The sequence below is a fragment of the Topomyia yanbarensis genome, chromosome 3 (genome assembly GCF_030247195.1).
Source record: "Topomyia yanbarensis strain Yona2022 chromosome 3, ASM3024719v1, whole genome shotgun sequence".
Taxonomy (NCBI): domain Eukaryota; kingdom Metazoa; phylum Arthropoda; class Insecta; order Diptera; family Culicidae; genus Topomyia; species Topomyia yanbarensis.
In genome coordinates, this window is record NC_080672.1 from 271,407,307 (window position 1) to 271,435,052 (window position 27,746).

The 27,746-nt window shown below is 40.2% G+C and overlaps 1 protein-coding gene across 1 annotated transcript; it reads left to right on the forward strand.

Annotated features, from left to right (window-relative positions):
- Positions 1 to 1,007: 1,007 nt before the first annotated feature.
- Positions 1,008 to 26,292, forward strand: LOC131694208 (titin). The gene is made up of 4 exons (XM_058982710.1): positions 1,008 to 1,490; positions 16,081 to 21,892; positions 24,394 to 24,552; positions 24,614 to 26,292. The coding sequence occupies exons 1-4, from the start codon at positions 1,267 to 1,269 to the stop codon at positions 25,070 to 25,072; spliced, it is 6,654 nt and encodes a 2,217-aa protein (XP_058838693.1). The 5' UTR covers positions 1,008 to 1,266; the 3' UTR covers positions 25,073 to 26,292.
- The last annotated feature ends 1,454 nt before the right edge of the window (positions 26,293 to 27,746 follow it).

Genomic DNA, 27,746 nt, shown 5'->3' on the forward strand with positions numbered 1-27,746 from the left:
TTAATATTGCCTCTACTACATTTGTTAGTAGTATGGATCAGCCTAATTTGAACTGACGAATACTGAAGTTTAAATAGGCTGAATAAACTGTTAATGTTTAAATAGTTCAGCGAAAGTATTATTCAGCTTAAATAGCCTTTAATCTGCTTTAATCAGCAAGTCGTCTTATAGTCCAGCTCCTAATGTTTGTTTGGTAAGGTTGCTACGTATTTTCATTTTAAAACAGAAATCTCAGACCCCACCGAATTTTTTTTTTGGATCCGCCCCTGAACACAAGGCATGATATTACATAGACCATGGCAGCTGTCGTTTTTGGTTTGTTTCACAATTAAATAAACATGAAGTAGGAACTTCTAGTATCATAGTGTAAATAATCGCCAAATATTCAAATGCCTTAAGGGGGAACGAACAATTGTATGGTAATCGAAAAAAGCACTTTTTTCCACGCCGTGTGTTACACCTTCATGAAAATCAATCTTTTACGGTGCGAAAATTACCAAATTGAGAAACTTTTCAACAAAATTATTTATCTGGCAGCTCAATGTTCCATTAAAATCCCACCTTTTCGATCACCTTGGTGAATCGCAAATGAGCAACCCTGAAATTAATGGCGTCATCGCTTTTCAAAGTGACAGTCGGTTTGCGAGCTGGCGAATAAAAAAGTGCAGTATGATACGAAGCTCATCAGCGAGAAAGGGACGGTAGCATGGTTTGCTTTCAGTCTCACTCAGAGATGCCAGATTTGCAGACAAGTCTGCAAATTCGCAGACTTTTAATTTAAGCTGCAGATTTTTTGGGTGACGCAGATATTTGCAGATTTTCTAGTTTGGTTGCAGATATTTGCAGATGTTTAAGTTTTGTTGCAGATATTTGCAGATTTTTGAATATAAAGGCTTTTGGTTACACTAGCTTTCCTGACATTTTTTGTTCTTCCCAGACTTTTAAAATTATTGTTGCAGACATTTGAAAAAAGTACCTGGCATCTCTGGTCTCACTTCCTTGTGTTCGATAGTGCAAATAAAAAAAATTTTCTTACGCGTAGCAGCGAGAAAATTTTGTCAGATCAAAATTGCGTGATTTAACCAGTCAATAATTTATATCTATCCGCTAAACTAGCAGCAAAATGTTGTCGATTAGGGCTAGAAGCGATTGACGCTAGTTTTGTGCCGCTAGTGTCCTGTTTCAGTGATTATATTGAAAATCGAAAAAGTTCCTCAGGCTGCTGACAAGCGATTTTCTGCCTGCCGTGAAGGAGAAAAAATCAAAATGGTTGTATCGAAGGATGGTAAGCGGCGAAGGAAAGTTGGTTCCGCAGTGGCTGTCGGTGCCAGTAGTTCGAACAGTGCTAACAATAACAACAATGCACTCGGTGCTACGTCCTCTGGAAGTGCGACCCGTGGAGGAGGTAGTGCAGCAGTATCGGCTTCAAACTTGGCCTCTGCTAGAGAAAGTCCGGAGAGGGATCTTTCGCCACCGGAAATTCCCAAGAGGTTGGTGTTGGCTATTCCGAGGGACAATGGTTTTATGTGGCTAGCTGATTTATTATCGATTATTTTAAATGATTAACAACTAGATTAAGGTTGTCCCGATATTTTTTATTGAATGTACGAATGAGTAATTATTTGCATTTAGTAGATAAAATTACATTACCTTTATTTGGTAGGAAGATATTAGTTGCTAAATGTTTTACTTGAAAAAATCATTAATGTTTTTACGCAACCATGTCTGTAGAATTCGATAGTAGTTTGCAAATCAGTAAACAACATTTGTAAAAGCAATCATCTGCAGTTCACTGGTCCACTTGAGTGTAATCAGTCTTATTTCTTTTTTGAGGCCAAACCGGCAAAAACGAAAGAGTTAGTATTCTCCAGCTCATACGTACTCCGGTTTTAAATCAGTTAGAAATCCGACAGCAACATAGTGACAAGACTGAACTGGCACAAGATTGACGCTAGTTTCAATGCAATAATAGGTTTGTTCCAGTACACGGAAGTCACTCCGGAGTAAACAGGAGCAAAAAATCTTTGCTCCTTTTTACTCCGGTTTGCTACCAGAAGAAGAAAAAAGAGAAGAAGAGAGTACAGGAACGATTTTCTCCGGAGTACTTCCAGTTTCTCCTGGTACTGGAACAGACCTAATATTATGCACTCTGCTATATATCTCCCTAAGAAGAAAAAAGTTAAAAAAGAAACATTTTTTATCTACAAGAGTGAAAGGGGTTATTTTTTCCTTAGCGAGAAATATAGCATATTGCATTGGCTTGCTAAGCCGAACCAAGCTTCGATTTCATTAGTTCTCATCCATTTAATAAGAACTCCTTTTCTTACGTGGTATCAGGCTTGAGTGTTGCCACATATACAGATTATTCTTTATTTTACAGATTTTTCTGAGAATTTTGCGACCAAGATTCTGTATATACAAATCACAGATTTTTGCTCAAAATGCAGATTTCGAAGTCAACATTTCATAAGGCATTATATACAATATGCTCCATATGCTCATGCTGAGAAAAGGGCGCCTGAAAAATTACCTCGTACATTATATTTCCATTTATGAACATGAGGTTGATTTAAGGATCAAACAACTCAATGCCGTGTTAAATTAACCCTTTTTTCCGAATAACATTCAAGATTCATTAAAAAAATGTATTTTGAACGATTTTTGCAGATAAATGTTTTGGAAAGCGAGTAAAGGTGCTATAACTAGGCTCATTAGCCAGGGCAGGGCTAAATATCTCTGTCCCATCCCAGGAACCAAAGGAGTGACGTTAATCCTCTTAGGGTCGATTTCGTCACCCTCGCTTAACTTCTTAACCAGGTTCACCAGTACGTTTAAACTTGGCTTAAGCTCTAAGCGAGGGTGAAGAAATCGGTCCTTAGCCAAGTCACTTCCAACGATTTATCAAACCCCCATTAAATTGAAACGGTCAGTACGGTTGTCCACGTTTCTTCTCCAAGGTTCAAAATGGTTCGTTGATTAAATTCTTCATTGCATGAATAATTTAATTGTCGTACAATTTTGGATCAGCTTCATTTTGTACGCTGCGCGGTTAGCATGGCCGCTTTAATGATTATGTCACATACCATATGTACTACAAACATTAATATTGACAAGAAAAATTGTAGGCGAACGTCTGCAATTTTCCAGGATCCCTACATGTATTGGCGGTGTATGTGTAGACTAGACTAGACTTGATTTTTGCAGATAAATGTTTTAATCCCTTTTGAAACATCGCACTGGTTTTGTGCCCTCTCCCGTAATCCCTTTTAGGCGAGTCGTTAGCTTATAGTGCATGCTGGTGAACCCTTTTGTTCATAGCAAATGATTATGTGACGTTTATTTTGATCCCTTTATCGGTGTTGGGAAGTTCTTGCACCCATTTCAACTAGTCTTTTTCATTGAGAAAAGGGCCATAAACATTTTTTTCCGTTGTGTTGTTTGGTGTATATTAAAGTGACCAGACGTCCCGAATTAGGCGGGACAGTCCCGGATTTCGAGGTCTTGACCCGCATGGTAAAACGTCCCGGAAAGTGTCCCGCATTTGTCAAAATGCGGATTTTTATTCGAAAATACCCATATTGTACATTCATATTGTTCAAATCACTCAAACATTTTGAGTCGTGCTGCCAAATCTCCCAATTGCGTGGGGAATGTGAAAAATGTGCCAATTTATCCTGATCGTTACAATGCCCTTTTCGACTTCTAATATGACTCAGATCATGAATCCTTACGAAAAGTTCCTCAATCTTACACAAGTTGTGCGAATATTTGGAAAAGGTAAGGTCCCGCATTCGTCTTGAGAACATCTGGTCCCTTTAGACTGTATATGAACTGTTAATTTTTTAGGAGAAGAGAAAGGGAACATAAACAAAACAAGTTATTTTGCTTACTTCGCCACCAGCCAGGGTTCAGAATTTGCTTATTTAAGGTGTGTATTAAATTTTGTTAGTGTCCATTTGAAGAAAGTATTAACCGGAATTGTTTACGTTTTGTTTATGGGCCCATTTTTTTATTTCGATTATGGTGGTTTTAACCTTAAGGTCATTCGCCTCTTCGGATTAGAAAAATCTCTTATGAAGAATTTCTAACCCTATGTGCGGGGTCGGGACTCGAACCCAGGTGCACTGCATACAAGGCAATCGATTTACCAACTACGCTACGCCCACCCCATATGGGCCCATTTGAAATGTTCTCGTCGATTTTACAGACTTTTCTAAATAACAAATGTGAAATTGTAATGTAAATAGAATTAGGTGCCTAAATAGAACATTTTGATGTACTTTATTTCTCGCTAAATAGCAAGCTATATAATGTTTCAACGGAACTTTATGTGCTAAGAAGTTTCGCATTAAAAGCTGCATGAGTTGCTGCTAGTAGATTACATTAAACTTCCGTAGTTGTAAATTCTCATTAGAATTGATTATAGTGCTGTTTAACCCTTCGGAAGTCGCGCAGTGCCCTGAGTGCACATTGTTATGCAACTCCGGCGAAATCGTCTTATCTGTTTCATATCATTATTTAAAACGAGAAGCTTTGGGACCATCCATAAATGATGTAGCATTTTTTAAGTAATTTTTAACACCCCCCCCCCCCCCTCCCCCGTCGTAGCATTTCGTCACAAACCACTAAATACCCCCTGGTAACTACGTAGCATGACGGTAACTCTCCTTTTTTTTATTAAAAAATAACAAACTATGTTAGTTATTCCCCTTTAAAAAAGCTACGTAGACTGACATGACCCCCTACCTCCCGTCATCACACATCATCACAAAATGCAAAACTCCCCCCTCCCCGATATAAGGCTACGTCATTTATGGATGATCCCTTTGAGAATTTTTCTCATAAATTGCTTAGGCTTTAAAACATAAAAAAGTAGACGTGATAACCAAACCTCTTCTTCATGTATCTCTGATTGCAAATTCCAATTTGGTTGTAATTTTCTTTTATGCTTTGGCCCTGGGCTTGGGTGATGAGCCTGATGGGCGCGTACTCTTGCTTGGTCGATAAGAGTGGGAGATCCGAGCGAGTGCTGATTCATTGATCTCTGAATCTCATGACTAATAATCATTCGATCGAGTGTTTTGGCGGACGGCTGATATGGATGTTTCTACTTTCAAATGGGGGAACATACTGGTTGTGTTGTTCGGGGACTCATTTGATCTTGAGCATAGTGATAGAGTCATTCGATTCGGATCAATGGACTGTCATCTATAAGAGATGATCAGACTGAAGCTGGGTGTTTTTATCTCTTAAATCGCTCTGTCGCTCTGGCTCGTGAAGATGGCGAGTAACACTCGTCTATAACGAATCGGATTCGCTGTTTTCAGAAACAGAGATGACAATCTCTTATGGATGGAACCTTCTCTTAAACATACTGTTCAGCCACTAGTTAATGCTCAACTAGATCAACTTAATAAACTGAAACACGTAGTTTTTGAAGAAATCCAATCCACGTGAACCACATCACCAACCACCCAAAAGTAGTTTAGATGCATGTAATATCTATTTCTTTATCGCTCTCGCAGGTTGATGGGGTTGACAATATTGTAAACATCATCAAGCCACAATAGATTTAATAGAGTTATCTAAATATAAGGACCTTCGCTCTTTTTAGTTTCTATTTGCACCAAGTTCTACTACTAGAGGTTAATTAGTTCTCATGTTAATAATCCACCAATCATTATGACTACTCAGAATTTTGATTTATATAAGAAGTCCGCTTCAGGATGTTGATTACAATACGCCTCGATAGTGGTGTATCGAGGAGGCCGGGAGGGCTGATACGAGCCTTTTTTCTGTTCTATACCTTTCCTCTATTTACCCTCTCATAGCCGACAATCAACCAGTAACAAATAGATAATTGAGAAAGGATGTGCTATGTGTGGTGGTTGGCTATTCAAGTGTTAGTAGAGTTTTAAGTACTAATGTATTTCTATCATGTGATGATCATAAATTCAGCTGTATCTTGTACATATCTAATCTATTACGCCTCTCATATATTGTCCTTTATTTCTTCTTTTCGAGTCCTATACTACCATTCTACACCCGCCTTCAGCTGGGTCAGCAAAGATGGTGATAGTGAACGTCTTAACACTCACGCATTCTCAAACGCGGTCTCAAGCGGGAACCTACAAAAATGCCCTCGCGCACGCGGTTACGAATCGATCACGTCCGGAAGTCTATCTTGATCCTAGAAGCCTAGGTCCATGCCTTCAGCTGGACCAATTAAGAAAATACGCTCAATATGCTCATACTTATTAGACAACACGCCTTATGGCGACATGACCGGGAATCCTATCGATATAAGGGATCCCACTCTCTGCCAGAATTCTAACCGCTAACCGAAAATTTAATAACAGACTCACGGTTTGCGCGGTCATTCAAGAACACACGTTACAAAATCACCTCAGCGCACAAACGTTAGAGCCCCTCGCGATTTTCAAAGCAACCTACGCCCACGAACTCGCAAACATGATTACACCCCGGTGATAAGGTGAAAATCTCAGCACTCATAAACTTACCAACACGACCTCAAGTGTCAACCTACAAACTCCCCCGCTCGCGCCATCATGAATCGGAATCGTCCGGAAGTCTCTATTCTCGGTACCAACAATCTAGGTCCTTGTTAATTAACCCATTCATGCCCATGTTGTTTGTGGACAACAACGTTTTAAAACAGCTATAACTTTTGATTGTGGCAAGATTTACCCACAAAACAAGTAAGGCTAGTAAATGTGACTATTGCCTTTCATTTGAGTGTTAACAGCTACAATGATCAGCTCTACAACTGAAGCTATTGCAATTAGTCTGATTGTATTTCGATGGAGCAGTGCTGCCAGGGACAGTTTACGTAGACGACGGAAAATGATTTTTTCATATAACTTTTTTATGTCGCAATATTATTGAAAACTGGTAAAACTTATCAATTTAGACTGTCTTTGGCCACGTTTTCGACGCAGTTAGACTATTGTAAATATTCTACGAGAATTGTATTGAGCATTTCAAGGTAAAAATTTAACAGCTTCTAGCACTGCGACGGAAGCAACCATCTTTATGAAAAAAGGTTTTTCGTGTTTCTTGATCCCACCTTTTTCAAGGAAAAATAATTTTGAGACCCTACATGTACTAGAAAAAAGTTGGGCATGAAAGGGTTAATAAAAAAATAATAAAATTGAAAAATAACTCCCATATCCACTAGACAAAACGTTCCATGGCGACATGACCGGAAACTCTAGTGATATGGGGTAACTCTCTCCCTGTCAGAATGTGATCCGTACACCGAAAACTAAAGATCAGAATGACGGTCCGCGAATATATTAATGGCCGCAGGGTTTCAAAATCGAATTTATACACGCGAAGTCACATACACGTGAGCACACGCGACAAACACGTCAACATACGAACGCTTAAGCCCTTCGCGATCATCTACGCACACCTATGCCCGCGATCGCGTAAACTTGATAACACTCCGGCAATTGTGTGAACGTTTTAGTACTTACGAAGTTACAAACGCGGTCTCAAACGCGAACGCGCGCGATCATGAATCGGTCACGTCCGGAAATCTTTAGCCTTAATTCTAGCAATTTAGGTCCATACATTCAGTTGGACCAATAAAAAAAAATAAAGCTCATATCCACTAGACCACGCGTTCTACGTCGACATGATTGGATACTCTAATGATATGGAAGAACCCACTTTTTTCTGGAATCTGAACCGTACACAAAAAATAAGTATCAGATTCACGGTCCGCGCGCGATCATTCTGGAACATACGCGAATATGCGGAAGGCACACGGTTATGAAATAGAATTTATACACGCGAAGTTACATACATGTTAGCACACGCGACATACAAACGCACACGCGATCGAGCACGTTAACGTACAAATGTTCGAGCCCTTCGCGATGATACACGCGATCGCGAGTCGCTGCGCCCGCACATACCTGAACCGTACAATGAATATCACATTCAGAATCACGGCCCGCTACAATTGGCCTAATGCAGTGTTTTAGAGGGCGACATTGCCTGTCTCGTCTGCAAATTGTAGTATGTGATTTTGACGGGGAGCCCTTCCGAGAACCTAGCTCTACAGCTCCAGTAGGACAACTCTCGAAAAAAAAAATTCTTTTATGCTTTGTTTTTGTTCAGACAGGACAAGGTTATAACACGTAGTCTTTCTTTGTCAAAATAATTATTTTGTAAAACTTCTAGTGAAACTTCAAATACAGATTTTCAGTTCAGATTTTTTTCATCGGCATACAGTTTTACAGATTTTTTTCGCGTGAAATACAGATTTCAATGTGGCAACACTCCGCTTGACTAGGGGTTTGCTCAGAAACACAACTAATCATTGTTTTCATTTTTGGACCCAGTGTGAATCCGGTGCTAGCTTAGTCCTATCACTAAGTTAGTGTCGGATTCTGCTGAGACAAATTCGAAAAATTCATAACTTATTTATTTACAGCTCTGCAGATCCGGACATGCCGCAGTCTCAGGTGATTCGCATTTCTAATGCCAAAGGATCCTGACTCCTGCGGTAGCAGACAAAGGGTTAAGTCGCCGTTAAACTCTAAGCCTGCTCATATGACCCTTTCCACGCTTTTCAAAACTTTTTTCCTTCAACTCCTTGCTCTCCTGTACTATGGCTCTTAGTATTAATATTGAAAAATATACTTCATTTTCCAGTCCTTTGCCAATTGAATGCCGTTAAAACAAAAAAAACGAAAATTGACTCACTCTTAGTTGTTAATAAATAAGGAAAAAAAGCACTGTAGATAAATATTGTTTAAAAATATTTTTCTCCAGTGGAGAAAAATTGGTTTTGCCTATTTTTTTCTCTTTAAGGGGAGATATCGCATAGGGTAGAGAGGAGATATCGCATAGGGTAGAGTGGGAAACCGACCCCAGCGATATGATCTTTTTTATTCAATTTTCAATTTGATTTTTATGGTACATCTATTTTACACGTTACTTGGACGTTGTTGATCGGCCAATAAAACGCAAATAGATAATCAGGCAGGAAAATCTGAAAACGTGAAATTGCGGTTTAGAGCCACCCTAAGAGGGGTGGGTGTGCACCCCATGTGGCTTAAGGGGGCGTCTGGTGTAGTGCGTAAAAATCGACTTCCCTTTTATCCGCTTACTTTTTAGTATTGAACCTCTAGAATAATCTCCCGCAATTTCTGTGGCTGCGCTGATTTTTTTTGTTTTAAGCAGTCATGCATTCCTCGCACATATATGTTATAACACACGCTGATTTCAATCTATCGGCAACAATTTTCGAAAAACTGACAGTGATAAAAATAAAGTGTAAACAATACACTCTAAACTACTTCTACCCAAATTTTCAGGAGAAAATATCCAATGTGTCATTTTCTACAGCGTTTTTTCCCTGATACAATTTGGTGTGGGACACCCTGTAGTAGCGTTTTTCTCGAAATCGCATTTTTCAAATTAGCGAGCACGATAACTCAAAAACTAATCAACGATTTGACTTGATTTTTTTTATGTGAATACACAATATGTGTAGCCTGTCGATGAAACACAGAAAACTGAATAAAAAAAAATTTCTCCCTATTCTTTGAAGAAAATTGAGCGAATTTTACAGTAAAAAATTAGATTTTCGGGTTTCATTAAGCCATTTTCCGAATCTCAAACTTTTTCTATTTTTTTGCGGTTTATCGACTAACTGCATTCCCCGTATCAGACAATTTTATCGAGAGTTATCGTGTTCGCTGCGGCGCTCCTGGACGTGAAAATGGTTGGACGTCTACTTTTGGAACGCTCGTATGCGTGGCTCTGTGTGACTGAAAATATTATTTTTTCGTACACATTGAATGTATAAATGAATATTAACATTACACAACAGATCCATTGGCACCTTTCCTTCAAAATTGTGAACCAAAATAGTCTTCGGTTTGAGCACTTTACACCAGACGCTCCCTTTAATCCCCAATCGGTATTATGCCCATTATACCAAACTTTCATTATGCCAAATGTTCCTTGTCCCTCAATAGGTATTATGCTAAATGTTCCTACCTTTTAACCCTGGAACGGTTTTGTGGGATACATTCGTACCCCAGACCTTTTTGCGATCCCTGTAATTTTGTTACTGTTTATTTTAACTACACGTAATCTTTATCATAAATAAATTTGGCCATAATTAAACTTCCACACTGAAAAAACTTAACACGTTAACATCATGTGGAATTCAATCCAAAAACACATGAAATGCACACGATTGCCACAGTTGCCGAGTGTGGAAAATATGGGTTTCAAATGAAATTCATGCAAACAAGGTGTGAAAGGTACATCAAAATCATAAGAAATACCATTGACTAAATTTTCCAAATGAATTACACGTGAATATTACTTTGTTTTGTATATAGATTTCATTGGCAGAAGAATTGGTGAATTTAATTTGAAACACCATATGCAATGCTTTTTAATGGATTTTCATGTGAAATTCAAAGATTTTCGTATTTCGTTTGACAGAGGTAAAACACATTCGTGAATATGATTTGTATATAATATGCACCACGCACCACTTGATTCGTCATCTTCTGTAGCCCAGACTCTGAAACATACTGTATATACACGTACAATATACCGGCTCAACCTGTTTCTTCGACGCCTTCTTGCTTTATCTCCGTTACTGAATATTGCTGTATTTTTACTGTTTGTATTGGCGTTTGGTTTTCAAAAAAGCATCGGAATAAATACACTTTTTGACTGTTTTTTTTAATAATTTATTACTTGTTCAAAGCGCAATTTAAAAATCTTCACGACACCGTATAGATGGTCAAAATCAGAAACTACCAGCGTTATAGCCAGAGGCAACACGTCGGTACGTTCAACCTGCTCATTGAACAGGTAAGCTAAATCTGACGACCCCAAACCTATTTTCAGTTAAAATTAACAGCAGCAGCATCAAAAAATTAATTTAAGCGAAAGTAATATTTGCCAAACCTTAAAGTTCGACGATTTGATCCGAACGATAAATCAACCTCTCATACCAAGCGAAGCGAGTAAATTTAAAAAAAAAAACTGTTTTCCCATGACTGGTTCAGCATGCACACATTTCGTACTTTTATTGCATGCTCTGGATATACCTGCTGCATGAGTGACGGCTGGAATAGCAGCGTGAGTGTCATGGGCAACGGCTTTTTCTATTTTCTTTTGCACCGGTTCAAGTCAAATATTGAACCAGTGTGCATTGGTGCGATGTCCATATAGGGGTCCTTACACGTGCCTCAAAGAAATTCTTTGCTCTTTTCATTTACATGTTGAAAACTTATCTACGAGAGTGTAAAGTTGACATCAACTCAAACCAGGGGTTGTTCAAATGATCTCGTGTTCTATTGTAATGTTTGTTTGTTTTTTTATTTACGCGACTTTAAAAAAATTCATTCGTCACGTTTCTATTGTAATAATGAACGGGTTGATGTTAAATATCTTATGCCAACGATATTTTACGAGAAAAACATTTTTTTTTTTTGGATTCAATGAACTGCATGAGGAACATTCAATATTCTGTCCCATTTGATAGAATTGAGGGATGAGTTTAAACCGGTTGACAAATATTTTGATCTTTGTTATATAGAAGGACGTTTATTTCTTTGTGTGTATAAGATTCCACATTTCAAGTTAATTCATATCATACCATGATTTCTAAGTATCCAATGACAGAGTTACAAATATTCGAATTTATTGAATGAAAATTCATCATATTCAGCAATTTGGAGAATCCGTGGCTATTAAAACCGTGGGGGTAATTCAGACCCTCTCGATTTCCCAGAAAATCGTAAGACATATTTGCGGAGGCGCCATTCGGAAACATTAATTTTGACAGATGAATCTCATTCTGAGGTTTTTTAGAAATGTATTGTGTTTCATTTTTTTGCCATCCTCAAAACAAAAAACATAATCGCAAAATCGTGATTAAGTGAAAAAATAACAGGTATGTATTTTGGAAGGCTTGAGGCACCTATTTTTGGAGATTTTTGTTTGCGCGAAAACACATCATTTCAAGACACTCACCACTGTTGTGCGAAATGTGCGTACGGTGCTATTCTGATCGCCAACATCATCAACCACCGTTCAGCGGCTTGCGTCGGCGCACACGATTGCCACGCCACAGCACAGAAAATACATGATGCGCCAATCGACACCTGTGACTGCCACAATTATTTTTTAACACAATTTTTTTGCTACTTAAGGACATTATACATGCGAGCCACAACATAGCTGCTGCGCCACACACACTCCTCTCCCCTGCCTAACCATGTATCTGACATGAGCAAATATAAAAATACGTTTTTCAACACACTAACCTTGCTGGTGTGCCACGAAACTGCTACTTAAGGAAGCTAGAATATTTTCCTATACAATCAACCCGAGTTTATGACGGAAAGCCATCTGTAGCTCCTATTTTGTGCGAAAATATCACCCCTCTTCACTTGGGGTTTCTTTTCGAAACCCCAAGTGATTATTTTTCTTCTCATTTTCATTGCACTTTTTCAAATGCACTTTATTCACACACCACTGCAAAAACACTCGCGAAACTTTGATCGTTTACTAACAACACTTCAAATTTTCTGCCAATGTGCAGATGACCAAAGGAAAATGTTTGGAAACTCTCATTTGTGCGTTCGAATTTTCACTTCAAATTTCAGTTTTTCTCACCGATTTGACCGATAAATTCTTTCATATCTACCCAGGTCGGTAGATAGGCCCGAATAGGGCAGGAGTTGCTTCTCTAATCTTCCGTCATCACATCGCATGCTTTGGTATTCTTAGTATGTATAACAAACATGAAGATGTGACACAAGGCGCCAAGAGCGCACTAAAATCCTGTCAATCCTATTTTTCATTGGTTTGTCTGCTCTAAATATATCACCAGGGGACCATTCATAAATGATGTTGGATATTGACAATAGGGGAAGAGCGTCACGTAACGAGATAAAAACTAAAAATGAATTTTAGACGTATCAGCGGATCAGAGATAAAAAAAAAAGTACAACATTGTTTATGAATGGCCCCCAAACAAAGAATATTCCATAACGAATATCACGTAACATCGGTGACAGAGCATTGGGATCAAGGCCAAGTCCCCTGAGTCGTGCAAAACTGAGAAGCAACATCAATTTAGGCACAGATAGCAGACGTCCATTTATTTTCATTTTGTTTTGTTTTGTCTTTTCATTTGTTCCTCCTGCTACAATGTGTGCGGGAGAGCGGGACGGCCAAGGAAACGGAAAGCCAGTGGCCCAAACAGATCAGGAACAGGAGGGAGGACTGCGAACAGGGAAACCGACAACAGAGGAGAAATCGTTGATTTATTTATTATAGCTACGATACTAATCATAATTGTTTTGCTTTTCTTGTTCCGTTTCAGCAAACCAAAATCTATACGGACTAGAACATACGAACAGTTAGGCTTTGTAGGTTCTCATCTTGAGAAATGACAATGACACTGTACGAGATGGCGCTGGGCCTGTGGCCTTCGACTGGCATGGTCCATTCTCATTGATTCGGAAGTCTTCTTGGCTGGTTGGTAGATATGTGCTCCTACTTGCAAGTTGATCAATTCGCTTGGGTGGGGGACATGTGGATCCCTCTAGTTGTCGACTCTTTTGATCGTGAGTATGAGGCTAGTTCAGGAAAGGAGTGCAGGACTGGCACCTAAGAGATAGTTAATTATTCAGGACTTGTTCTTATGATTACTAAACTCGACCAAGCACACCGGCTCCCAGAAATGATAAGCAACCCTTTCGGGTCGGCGTGGTCTATTCGAGTCGAACCAGGCCGACATTTGGTTCGAGCAAACTTTATAGTTAATAGTGGATAAATATTTATTACGCCTTTATTGGCAGAGATTCTTTTTGCGAAATCCTAAAATACCTTCACTGGTATAACTACTCAGGATAATAATAATAGAAAAATTAAGGGTTTGCCTGGTCCATAATGTAATGAATATGTATATTGACTAGAACAGGGATAATCGAGTTATGTTATAAGATAGAGAAAAAACAGCACAGTTGAAGGAAAAGTATTCGCGAGTAAGGACTAATACTGCTAGTATGTTTACCGTTTCAATTAATAGTCGATTGATCTGCTTCGGACCTAGGAGACAAAAAGGATATTAGGAAGAGACAGAAGCGGATTCAATGCGAAATTTGCCAATATGACGTTGGCCCCAAGGCGATGGTAGGATGATTTTCCATAGGATGACAGACTAGATGACACGACGTTACACGCTCTGAACTTGCGCCAAATAGTTTGTATGTATGTATGAAATTCGCGGACATCACGGCTGACTGCGATCTCTAATTTACTTAACAGTCGATTGATCCGCTTCTGACATAGGGGACCCATGAGGAGATCAGGAAGAAAATAGAAGCGGAATCAATGCGAAGTTTTAATTGCATCACTGACGACTTAGCACGCGTTGTTAGGAGCAGGATACATTGGACCAGACAAAATAGAGAACTTGACGTTACACACTTCGAGACAAACAGGCGCAAAATTTAGTCCTCCTCCCGAGGACCGGTGTTTAATTGGCGGACAGTCGCTAATCCTTCCGATTTTGCAAATTTTGTCTCGCGGGACGGACCGAGATCCCTCAAGCTATAAGCTGCAGTCCTATCAGCCCGTTAAAAAAAGGTCGGTAGATAGGCCCGAATAGCCCCGGGTTACCCTATTATTTTACATGCTTTACCAACATTTGAAAATATTTACCTAGTTAATTAGTGGATTGAATATTATTGTACGATACTCAACTGAATGAATACCATGGATTCTTGAATGAAAATTTTTTACGAGTCGTGTCAGGTTCTTTTTCAGCCGCCCAAAAAAGCTTCGATTATTTTTAACTTGGTTCAATGATCCTTATATGCATTATTGTTTTGCTTAAATTTCAGTTCAGAAATCTTAGATTGTTCGCTTCTCAGATATATTATATACTTATGGCTCTTTTAAGTATTCTACAAGACGTTTGACCGGTGGGTTTTGACAACAAATTTGTTTTTCTCAGCTCTTGGTCCAGAAAAAACCTGTCGACGAAGATCTTTCATTGGTCCTATTCGTTAGACGTTGGATGGACCATTTTGTCGGACCTCGAACAAACCCGAGAAACGTCTTTTTTGTTCAATAATCCCGCTCAAAACCAGTATAAAAACAAAATTCACTTTGCTTCTGAAACCGAACACGTCCGAACCTGCGTCGGGAGAACGAATGACGAGGGAAACGAACCAAACATTTCATTCATCGCAGCGGGCATGAATTGAATTTCGTTTTCTTTCAAGTTCACGCAGAAATGTCATTTTTTTAGGCTCTTTTCGTGGTATATTGAACAGGTTGACGATGGAACCACGCGTCGCCTCTGCTCAGTGTGCTCCTGCTTCTGCCCTTGCATGTGCCTAACGGACTAAAACAAACAGTTACAATGCATAAATGAAATTGTATTTTTATACAGCTTGTAAATATATAAAAGACCCACGGCTCCTCTCAGCTAAAGTAGTTATTGAATTTGCGTTTCGACTTCGTCTCATCAGAATCCGATACTAACTTAGTTAACGGACTAAGTTAGCGCCGGATTGACGCTAGCTCCAAAAAACGGAGACACAATTTGTGTTCCTGAGCAAACCCTTAGTCAAGCGTGATGTCCCGCAAGAAAAGAAGCTCATTTTAAGCTGATGAGCTAACGCATTGAGCCGTGTCAAATAAACGAATTATAAAAAAAAAACAATAACAACATCGAGTCTTGAGTTCATTCAAGTTTAATTTTGATCAATCACTCACAATTTACGTTTGTTTTCAGTGGCGGATCCAGGTGGAGTGTCCTGGGGGTCTGGATCCCCTCCGAATTTTTTTCTTGTTCAGAAATTTTAAACTAGTTTCAAGTTTATATTAGTTTCAAACTCAAAATCGTCCCAAACCAAATTTGACTAACAAAACTTATTTTCATTAAATGAGATTATTACATATTATGAATTGCACAATTTTCTGGATCCGCCCCTGTTTGTTTCATTACATACATATTAATTTTCTACTCTCATACTTTCTATCTCTCTTCCCCAGACCCAAAGTACAAGCCCAGCGCAAGTTTGCTCAGGGACAGGGTTCTGCATCCTCCTCGGCATATTTGAGTTTTACTACCAATCCACCAAATCCTCAGAAAGATGCCCAGAACCGATCACAAAATGCTACCGATACCGATCCGATTCCGGAGTTGCTGCCTAACATGCGGCCTAATACGGAAGATTTTCTTACATTCCTTTGCTTCCGTGGAACGCCAGTGCTGCCGCCGAGTTTGGACTTCTTCAACACGACCGCACAACAACAAACTGCCGCGGCATCGGGGAGTAGACAGATACCATCGTCTTCGGCTACGGTAAGTGGTGGTAGTGTGTTGCAACAAACTCCTGCATGTTCCTCGAAAAAGGAGGAACTTCTGTCACCGCCGAAGAAAGTAGGTGATCCTCCTCCGACTGTCACTAAAGAAGACGAGAAAGACGTGAAAAAGTCTGACATTGTGCCAGACAAACCCGCTTTCATGCCCTTCGCAGTTAGGAAACGAGCTGAACAGCATCCAGATAATCGCAGGGTACAGACCGTTCAGGCTTTGCGGAAGAAATATCACGAACAGAGAATGGCTAAACTAAGAGTTACGGCCTACAGCAAACAAACAAGGGCAAGTAATGTTAAAGGTCGGTCCGAACCAGAACAAGACGCTAAAGATGATGAGGACGAAAAAAATAACTCAAAAAAACCTGTAATTGATTCTAAAAAGGATAATGGTAAGAAAGAGAAAATATTATCGACGAAAAAGAAGTCTGTCGAAAAGAAAAGTGTAAAGAAAATTGCTAAAAGCACGAAGAAAGAGGAAATACAGGAATTGATTGATATTAAGGTAGTTCTCAACAAAAATGACGTCGAAATGAAAAATACTGAAGCAAATAGTGATGAACTCGCCATAGAAGAATCACCTAAAAAGGATTCACCTGCTGAGATGCCTAAAGGAAAAGCGAAGGGTGGAAAAAAGAAACCTGTTGAAGTTGTAGACAACGAAAAACGAACCACGAGACTTTCTGTGTTAAGAAGTCCTCCGCAGCGACCAGCATCACCAGTGAAATCGCCAACTCCTCCTCCGCCAAAAGAAGTACTAGAACCGGTAGTACGTGACTTCTCGTCCGACGATGATGAGCCCTTACTGAAACGAGCAATAGGGAAAAAGAAGCAAAATGCAAGAGTTTCAAAAACTCGAAAGGGCCGTAAATCTGACCCACTTCCCGAAAAAGCTGTAGAAGAGGTCCCCGAAAAGAAAACTCGTCGATCGGAATCGGTCAGTCGAAAGTCAGATGTTAGCTCTAAGAAATCGGAAGCTCCAGTTATAGAAACACCGCCAGCTCAGAAGAAGACCCCTCGTAGTCGAAAAAAGAAAGAATCACCTGCTCCCCCTCCTCCACCACCTGTTCCTCTTGAAGAAAGCACTCCCGTTCCGGTCGTCGAAACAGTTTCAAAAATAGAAACCATGCCGATTCCTGATAACAAACCGGAGAATCAATCAGTATTGGAGCGTTCGTCGAAAACTCCCCCGAAGAAAGGTGGAGCAAGAAAAAAGAAGGTTGATTCGAGTCCAATTCCGGATCCACCTGAGGTAGAAGAAAAAAAGTTGAAAAAGACACCCGAACCTACGACAGAGATTATTTCTCGTCCCAGTCGTAAAACTAAAGAAGCGGCAACGTTGTATATGGAATTGATCGGTCGTAGATTAAACCACGACGATAAATCAGATGATGATGCCTCATCATTGGATAGCTTAGAGTTGCCTAATGTAAGAAAGCTTGAGAAAATGGAAAATGAGTTGAAAGCTAATGTTGCAAAGAAGGAAGAAAAAGTAACTCCAACGAAGAAAGGTCGAAAAAAGAAAGATGCAGCAGAAGAGGTCATGTCGAAGGTAAAGGAATCCAAAACTGTGGTTAAAGATGTCAAACCTCCGGCAGATGAGGAATCCAAACCATTGGAAAAGAGTTTCAGTGATTCTGATGAGGAACCGTTAGCCACTAAATTCCAGCGAAAGAAACAACAGATCAGACAGAAACTTAAAGAAAAGGGTAAAAAGTCTTCTACACCTAAGAAAACTACAGTGAAATCGTCACCTGTTAAAGAAGTTATAGTTGAACCTGCTGTAGTGGTTCAACCGGAGGAAATACCTGTCGAACCTCCTAAACCAAGCGTTCCATCACCAGCGACAGTTGAACGACTTTCAACTCCAGCTCTCAAATCGACAACGCCAGTGAAAACACCTCCCAAATTGCCTACTCCTTCCAAAACTTCAAGTCCCAAAGTGTCTACACCCCAAATGCTAAGTCTTCCACCACAACTGCTTAGTCCTGAAGTGGTCAAATCACCAGCAACAGATGATCTTAATTCAACCCGTGTCAACAAGTCCCATGACAATACATTCCAATCAACGGCAGCAGATATAAGTTTTTCGCCAACGAAACAATCTATAGTCGCATCACAGCAGCAACCGTTTATTCGCGCAATTAAACCAATTACCAATGCATCACAAGAGACCGCTGTCGACAAGCCAACCCCAGCAGCCATACAGCCGGAAATACCCTTCAACCGGAACGTTAAGAATGATTTCAATATGGACGAATCTGATTTCCTAAAGGGTTTCGAGCAAACCTCTCCTACGTCACCAGTTGCTCCGAAATCAAATTCCCTACTGGGAAATCTTCTACCGAGTAAAGAAGAATCTGAAAAAATATTTGGAATTGCTAGTGTAAGTTTGGCACAAAGTTCTGGTCCATTGGACACAAAGTGCACACTAGGAAAGTGTGGTTCTGTTCACAAACCCCCTTTGGGACCACCTGTACTAACGGAATCGTTGCTGGGTGGGCATCTATCGCCACGAGACCGACGGAAAACGAAAGTCAACATGACACACGAGCAGATTCAAAAGTGGATTGATGAAACCTCGTGGTCTCCAGTCCCCGATGACCTTGAGGCTGATTTAAAGATTTTGGACACACCGAAAACTCCAACCCCTACTCCTCCGGCAGTTGCTTGGGAAAAGTTTATCGAGAATAAACCGGAGCCTGTGATTGAACAACCTGCTGCCCCACCAGTGATACAACCTAAAAAAGAGGAAGAAGTCAAACCTCCTACGCCACAGCCTAGTGGCAGTAACTCTCGAGGACCTACACTCAAAGCGAAACCTGTGACTGTAAAACCGGAGAAGGAGCTCGAGTCTGCACCAGAGCTACCCAAGGCTTCAGAAAAGAAACCTCCCAAAGAAGAAGTGAAAGAAGAGGCAAAAGCAAAAGCCCCCGCCAAAATTCGAACGCCTTCGCCAGTGAAAAAAGAAGTTAAGAAAGAAACAAGAAAGTCTAAAGCGGATACCATGATTATCACAACAGTTGCGTCCACCACCACCGTACCAACACCAACTACGACTACGACACCGGTGACGTCTACTACAGATCGTAAGCCAATCTATAAACAGGGCAGAACACCCGTCTACAAGCAAGAGGCCTTAAAGTCGCAAAGAACGTCAGTGAGTGCCACAGCATCTAACAAATTCGGGGCTTTCTCACCTGAAAACGAACCCAGTGTATATTCGTTTGATAACGAAGACAGTTTTGTACCACTGGCAACTCCCTTCCGACGTCACAGTCGACGGGAGTCCTGTAATTCTTCTGTGAGGGACGAACCGCAGGCTCCAGTTAACAGCACAAATAAAAAACAGGAAATAATTTCTGATGAAAAGGCTGGATCTAGTGCAACATTCCAGAAACCTGTCAATTTAAGCACACCGCCAAAGGCAGGAGTTCAGCCAGCGGTAAGTTTAACGTTTAGTCCAGAAGAATGCGCAAAATCGACTGCCATTGCTGTACCAGTTGACGAACAGAAGAGTAATGATGTGAATGAACCGAAGAAGCCCGATGAGAAAAAACAAAATGCTGAAGATTCCGAAGACGAAGGTCACACATTCTACATTCCATTGCAAGGACCCAACACTGCTGGAAGCGGCAAAACTGATCAGCTGATTCAAGGTGTTGCGGTGAAACTAGGAACTGAAGGTCCCGAGGGTCCTAACCAGAGAGTAATTATGCATGCCAAATTAGTAACCAAGGCCCAAATGGGTTCTAACACAACGCCCATCCCGGAATCAATGAACGTACAAGAGCTAGTGAAAAGCCTAATGGCAGCAGGTCCGAGCATGAGTAAGGATGGAATTTCCAAAATGGTTCCCGTGGGAACCGTTCAGCCCCGATTCAAATCAAGTGATTCTGTCTCAACAATTGACAAATCTCCTGCTGCGCCTCCGCCGGTAGCCACGCCTACCCCATCTTCCGCTCCAGAAGATACCCGAGTGAGTCTCCCGCGCATTAACTCAAACTCTTCGCTTAGTTCATCGCAGCGATCGAAACCAAACAAGGCCAAGGCAAAACTAGACACACAAGTTCAACCTGATAATAACACGGCGTTTCCGCGACGGGACGACCCGGCCCAGATGGTGGAAGCACCCGTGTTTAAGCCAAACGATAAAGAATTTCACGATCCAATAGAGTATATCGAACGAATTGCACCCGTGGCGGCTCGCTTCGGAATCTGTCGGATTATTCCGCCGACCAGCTTTAAACCGGAATGTCGCATCACAGACGACATGAGATTTATGGCCTACAATCAGTACGTTCACAAAATGCTCCACCGATGGGGGCCAAGTGCTAAGGAATATGCTGCGATAAAAAAATATTTGGCGACACAAAGTATCAATCTACAAAGTCCACCGTTGATCGGTGGAATGGAAGTAGACCTGCCAAGACTGTATCACACTGTTCAGGAGCTTGGTGGGTTGAAGGAAGTAATCGAAAAGAAAAAATGGGCCCGGGTGGCTGAAGATATGTGCATTCCTAAAGCAGCGCATGATCGTGTCTCGAAATTGGACGACATCTACTGCAAATATTTGCTTCCCTATGATACTTTGTCGCCCGCTGAAAGACAAAAGCTATTCGATGAAGTAGAAGCAGATTGGGCCAAAAGGGAAGCGAAAGCCCGTCGCAATGCGGACAAATGTGTCAGCTCGGAAACGAGAAATAGCGAAGATTCGGACGATGATGAGGAAGAGTCAAACGAAGAAGAAGAAGATGACGAATACTCAATGGAATGCATTATGAAGGGAAGAAATATGCCGCTGAATCAGTTCTTTAGAATTGCCCGGAATACCATGTCACTTTGGTTCAAAAATACAGAACCGATGGTGGCTGAAATCGAAAGCGAGTACTGGCGACATGTGGCTGTTCGGGACAGTCATGTGTGCGTTCACTCTGGATCTATTGACTCCAGTGCGTACGGATTTGGTTTCCCTGCTCCAAGGGTCAAAGGTTCATCGTGCGCTAAACACCCCTGGAATTTGAAGGTCCTCACTAACAACAGCAGTTCCATTCTTCGCTCACTTGGTCCTGTCATGGGAATCACCATCCCTACCCTTCACGTGGGAATGCTTTTCAGCGCCTGTTGCTGGTACCGCGATCCGCATGGTCTGCCCTGGATCGAATATCTTCACACTGGTGCTAGCAAAATTTGGTACGGTGTACCAGACGATCAGAACTCCAACTTCCGAGCTGCGCTCACGGCGCTGGTCCCAACACACTGTCAGAACAAGACAATTTGGCTTCCGTGCGACACTGCGATGGTCCCGCCGCACATGCTAACCGACCGTAACGTTTCCTTGTGCCGCACCGAACAGCAACCCGGCCAATTCGTGGTGGTATTCCCGAGGGCCTACACATCCAGCCTGTGTTCCGGGTACGCAGTGTCCGAGAGTGTATACTTTGCGTCTAGCTCATGGCTCGATACGGCTAAGGAAGATTTTCGGGTAAGCATGTTCTTTTTTAATTAAAATATATTTAGGCTTAAGTTAGGAAGCTTGACGAGGCCAATTATTCTTTTTATGTACATTTCCATGGAATGAAGGAATGCTGAATTGGGGTTAGCTTACTTCCCTCTGGGTTTTTAAGTGGATAACTGGATAGTCATTAGCGTGTTAATCAATGCGACAGGTTTGCTTCACACCAACAGTGTCACGAATCACGATCGCCGCCACAGCCCTAATACCTTCTAATGGGAATCATCGACCTCCAATGTCTCCTATAAGCAGGAATCATTCAAAAATTACGTGACGCAAAAATTGTTCAAAATTGACATTTCCCTATTCCCATGTATCAAATTGTCATATAATTTCTTTAGACACCCCCTCCCTATAACACAACAAATTCTTGAAAAAAAAAATCTTCAGTAAACACATGTTACGTAATGTTCTATCTTACTCCTCCCTAATATGCCACAAAATGTCACATTTTGTCGTACCCCTTCCTCCCTAAAAGTGTTACGTAATTTATGATTGATCCCTTCCCAAGCAACATATTTTTTGTGAAAAATTGTTAACAGCTAATAAAAATAAATCACGTGTAATAATTTAGCAGCGGTGAACATACTCTCAACTGTTTCATCACCAAAAATGCCCCAAGGCGGAGTCTATTTGTAACAAGTCATGAAAATTTAGAACGAACGCTGCGTTTTGCAAATCAATTTTGTCACCTTGTTTCAAATCGAGTTCAATTTTCGGTGTTGAATAAGATAATATTGAACATTTGAAAGTAAATATTTTGCTCTTTCATACTTAAATTTTACCGGCGCGTCTACTAGAAGAAAGTGAGTTTTTCCATATCACTAGAGTTCCCGGGTATGTTGCCATGGAACGTGTTGTCTAGTGGAAATGAGAGCTTTCGTTTTTTTAATTGGTTCAATTGAAGGTTCACACTTGAGACCGCGTTTGAAAATTTTTAAGTACTGAGACGTTCACCCTATCACCGGGATGCTATCATGTTTGCGAGATCGCGGATGTAGGTTGTGTGGAAGATCGCAATGGATTCAAGCATTTGTATGTTAACGTGTTTGACTTGACTCGTAAATGTGACTTCACGTGCATAATTTCGATTTTTTGTGGGCATGGAACGTGTTGAATAAAAAAAATTAAGTAGTTTGGCACACATGAGTAGTGGAAAATTAAACTACTAGAAGTACAACAAAAACAGACTAATGAAGTAGAATGAAAGGACACATGTAACATGCAATCAAACTACCTGAAATCGTCTAAGTGCAAACAGATGATATTTATTTCCCACGAACGACAATTGCATACTGTTAGAATTTGTTCACGCTATGCTGACCGGGAATGGATGATTTACGTGCATCGGTAAATGAATCGTACCTTAATTTATCCAATCCAATCTTTCCGAATGAATTGAATGCACGAATTGAACACCGGTAAAAAGTGATCAACGAATCCTAGGAAGGAATGCACACTATTCTATCATAAACGTCAGTTCTGCATCCAGTCCCCGACACAGCTTTCACAGATACTCAGACGAACACATACACAGGTAGACATACGAATAACACAGAACAATTGTACACTACTACTAAAAACTATAATCATTATTACAACACAACCACCAATAGGCTTCTACTTTTACATTTTTTATTAATTGGCCAGTGCACGATGACCGTAAATTGACCCACAATGACCCCCGCTGTGAGCCGTATCCACAAACGTTGCCATCAAACTTTTAAAAAATGTTTTCGAACACAGCCCACATAAAAAGGCTATGCACGGCGACCTGCCAGTCGGCCACGCCAGCGTGCACAGGCCAGTGGAGCAGAGAATGAGAAAACAGCATAAAAAGGCCCATAAGCCTGCTCGGTCTTCTCGATGCACCACTATCGAGGCGTTATGCAATAACCATCTTAAAGTAGTTGTCTGTCAGAGGTCCTTTAAAACTACTGCACAAATATGCTTCATGATGTTTGCAGTACCGTCAAACCCGTCAGGGAGAATCAACTTTACATTTTTAGAAACTTAATGTCTTCAGGAAAGTTGTGACCCCTCAAAAAGGCAAGCAAAAATTGTGACTTCAGGAAGCATACTCCTAAGACCCAATAAAACCAAACCACTTTTTTTTGTTGTTTAATCGGTGAGACAATCGAGAGCCCGAAACGCTCGATCATCTGTATTGCTCATATAAGGCACCATTGTCTAGTCCCTTTGGCTAATTATGTATGGAACACAGAAGCCCCCGCCATAAACCCTGGTAGCCTAAAAATGAAACAAAAAAGTTAATTCTTGTTTAAGCTTCATTAGTCGGACTCGGGTTATTTTTGGTCTTACAAATTCTTCATTCATCATGCAAATGCCTAGTCACTACCAATTTGGATACACATTACGATTGTGCACAAGCACATCAATTAAATGACATTCAAATTAAATGACGGCAAATAGCGAATATCTGCGCTAAACATTTATGTTTTTCATTGTAGGACATACAAGAAAGCTGTGAACCGACCATGTTCTCTGTGGAACAGCTGGTATTTTCCATTGCAAACGACCAACGCAGCAATCACGACACCCTGATACAAGTGTTACCAATGATTCGCGATATCTACGAGAAGGAGAAGCTACAGCGGCAAACATTGAAGGTAATGGCATCGATCGTTATGAGATTTTCCATTGCAACCCGATATTACTCCTTAATTTCAGGACCACGGTGTCAACAAATCGGAGAAGATTGAATCGAAGAAGAAGACTGCCTCATTGGAGGAATTCGAATGCGACATTTGTCGCGCCAACCTATACCTGTCGTTAATTCGAGTAAAAATAATTAGCGAAGATGAAACGTTGGACGACGAAGATCGCATTTATTGTTTGAAGCATGCGATCAAATTTCTATCGGATAGCAGACTGCCGGCAAAATTCTGTAATCTAGCATACACGTACTCGCTGGACGATATCGAGGAACTGCTACGCAAATTGCAGGATCGGATAGCCAACAAGAAGACCACAAAAGGTGGTTTCGGAGCTGGCAGCAGTGCGGGTGGTGCTGGCGGCGGTCGAGGTAAGTCTTCGCTACATCTTGCTTCCACATCTTCGCAGTCTTCTTCGTCATATCAAGCGCCTAGTCACAGCAAATATGCCGGAATGGCAACATTGCTGAAATAAGTGTTTAAGACAGCTGTGTGTTAGTTTAAATTGTATGTTTTATGTTACAACTAACCATACCGACACAGATCGGGAGAAACATCGTGTGCAGTTTTTTACAAGGTAAGCTAATTTAAACTTATATATCAACATGTTTTGCATGAATCCCGGAAAAAGGTAACATTAACCTTTGTAACAATTTTATATAATTTTAAGAGAAAAAATTGTAGATAAAAATGAGATATGATATACATATATTAGCTACAAACAAGCTTCTTGGTTTCCCTTCCCAGAGTGTCCTCTTGGCTGGAAAATAGTACCACACCAACACATTCACATATGTTGATGTGTTAGTGATGCGTGGTGAATAGAATATCGGTTTAGTGATACCTTACGATTCCGCTAAATTTTACAAGCTGTGTGTTACTGCAAATATCCAGTATTATAATAAGAATCACATGCTAGAAAACGAAACAATAAACTATCACAATGCGCTAACACGACAAGATCAATGACAGTTCATTTATATGTTCGAGGAGAAATGTAGGACAAAATTCTCAAGTTCATCAGTAGTCAAACTACATATATTATAGAGGAGCACTCAAATGGGAATATGTTATAATCAACCAAATAGAATTTTGAATACACGCCTTCTAGGCGCTTTAGTTATTAGAAAGCATACACTCAGTGTCAACCTGACTCCTTAAATGTGTTTAATCGCCTAATTTTCACAAATATTATTTACAAAAAGTATACACAGTTTGTAGCATTAACACATAGGTGATATAAACAATTGTGTAAATAAGTGTGCTAGAAGTTAATTTTTTGCAATAAAATGTGCAATCCGTGCAAATAGAACACATAAGCAGGAAAGTGCACACCATGCTTCTACCCCGAAAAAATAGGTTCTTTTGTCGAGAAGTGTACATATATTGGCGAGATTGCAAATTATTTGGGATGGAGTCAAAACAGAAATCGAATTGCATTTACCGCATTGGAATAAGTGAGACTAGTTTGAACACGAGTATAAATTTAAGCGAGCGAAAAAATATAGAAATTCACAATAATATATCATCGTATGCGTAATATAAGAACACATAAATTGGAATCACTTCTCGCAGATTATATATTGAGATGGTAATATATCGACAGATTTAAAATATTAGAAAGTATAATATTGAACGTTTCTAATAGAAGAAATTGATCAGTACACTAAGATTGATTGAACTATTGTAGATGAATTTGCTTTTTTTTCTATTCTTACATTCCGAATGCCTTTCTTGGGAGCTAAGCCAAAGTGTCTACAGTCAGGAAAAAAAACGATGAACCCAAAAATATTCCGGGAATTTTCAAACTCTGAAAGCGTCCGCAAGCCTCAGAGAAGCATAATCTTAGGAAATTTTGAATAGCCCTCGTATTAAAATTTCAGTAATAACTGGATAAATCGATCTGTTTCGGGCTCGATGATGCTACAGAACGATGTCCGACTTGTTCATCGTCCTGTAGATTGGCTACATCGAGTCCGAGACTGCTCGACGTTACCCTAGATGGTTCGAAAAGTGAAGATGTGCGACTTGAGTGAAATCACGACGAAGTGCCAGTCAAATGTTTCGCGACCCTTAATATTCTACAGCAGCATTTGACATAATATATCAAAAAATTATTTCGTTAAAAGTCCCAGCAACGCGCGATGGGTGTTAGCTAGTATATATAAATAAAAATTAAAGTTGGTATATGATTTATGGACTCCCAAACGGCTTAACCGATTGTCGTAAACATTTATACATAGTAGGCATTTGTTATGGAGCGTGTTTATGTGCTATTGGTTGGGAATTATCTGCCCGCCAGAAGGCGCTTCGGAACAAATTGTGTTTTCCCTCTTAAACCATGGTTGTGAATTGATGTTAGCCATCATTTTGAAATGCGCGTCAGCGTTTGTGGATGAGTTTTTCATGATGACAATTCACATGCATTGTTTAGTCTTTGCAGTTTTTCAGCAGAGCAAATTTTATCGCATTTAAATGACATAAGGTTGAATAAAGAAAAACTTTTCAAATCCTTCATTCGATAATAGCTGCTATGCAGTACACAGATACACTTGCACAAATACTAACAATTTTCTATATGCGGAGGACATCTAGAGGCGAAAAGGCCGTTTTGAAATCCAAGACAACGATTCTAAACATAAGATTTTATGTCGATTTCACTCTAGAGTTGGTAGTAATCTACATCCTATATTCGAAACCACTAAAAGTAATACATATGATAGAAATACCGTCAAACCTAATTCACCAAAAGATCTTTTCACTGATCAGTGAAAAGAACTTTTAGCGAATTAGGTTTACTAGCACTGTCGTTTTTTGGATGAAAATGACTTTTGTTAAAACCAGATTCGTCATACCGAATTGTGAAATAGCAAACAGCTGAATTGACTTATTTGACGTCTAGGACACCGACCTAGGCGCAGATTACTCTAGGAATGTATAACAAAGTTGCATCAACTTAGAAAAAAATGCATTTAATTTCCATTTTGCATCAACTTTGCACCTTCTCGCCGAAAAGACCTAACAATCGTCCTACGCTGATCCACTTTGTTCGATGTTTTGTTGAATGTAGGGCTGTTTTTGTAGGGTTTTGACGTCTACACGCAACGCAAAATGCACTATGAATTTCTATTTTGATGGAAAGAAATGCA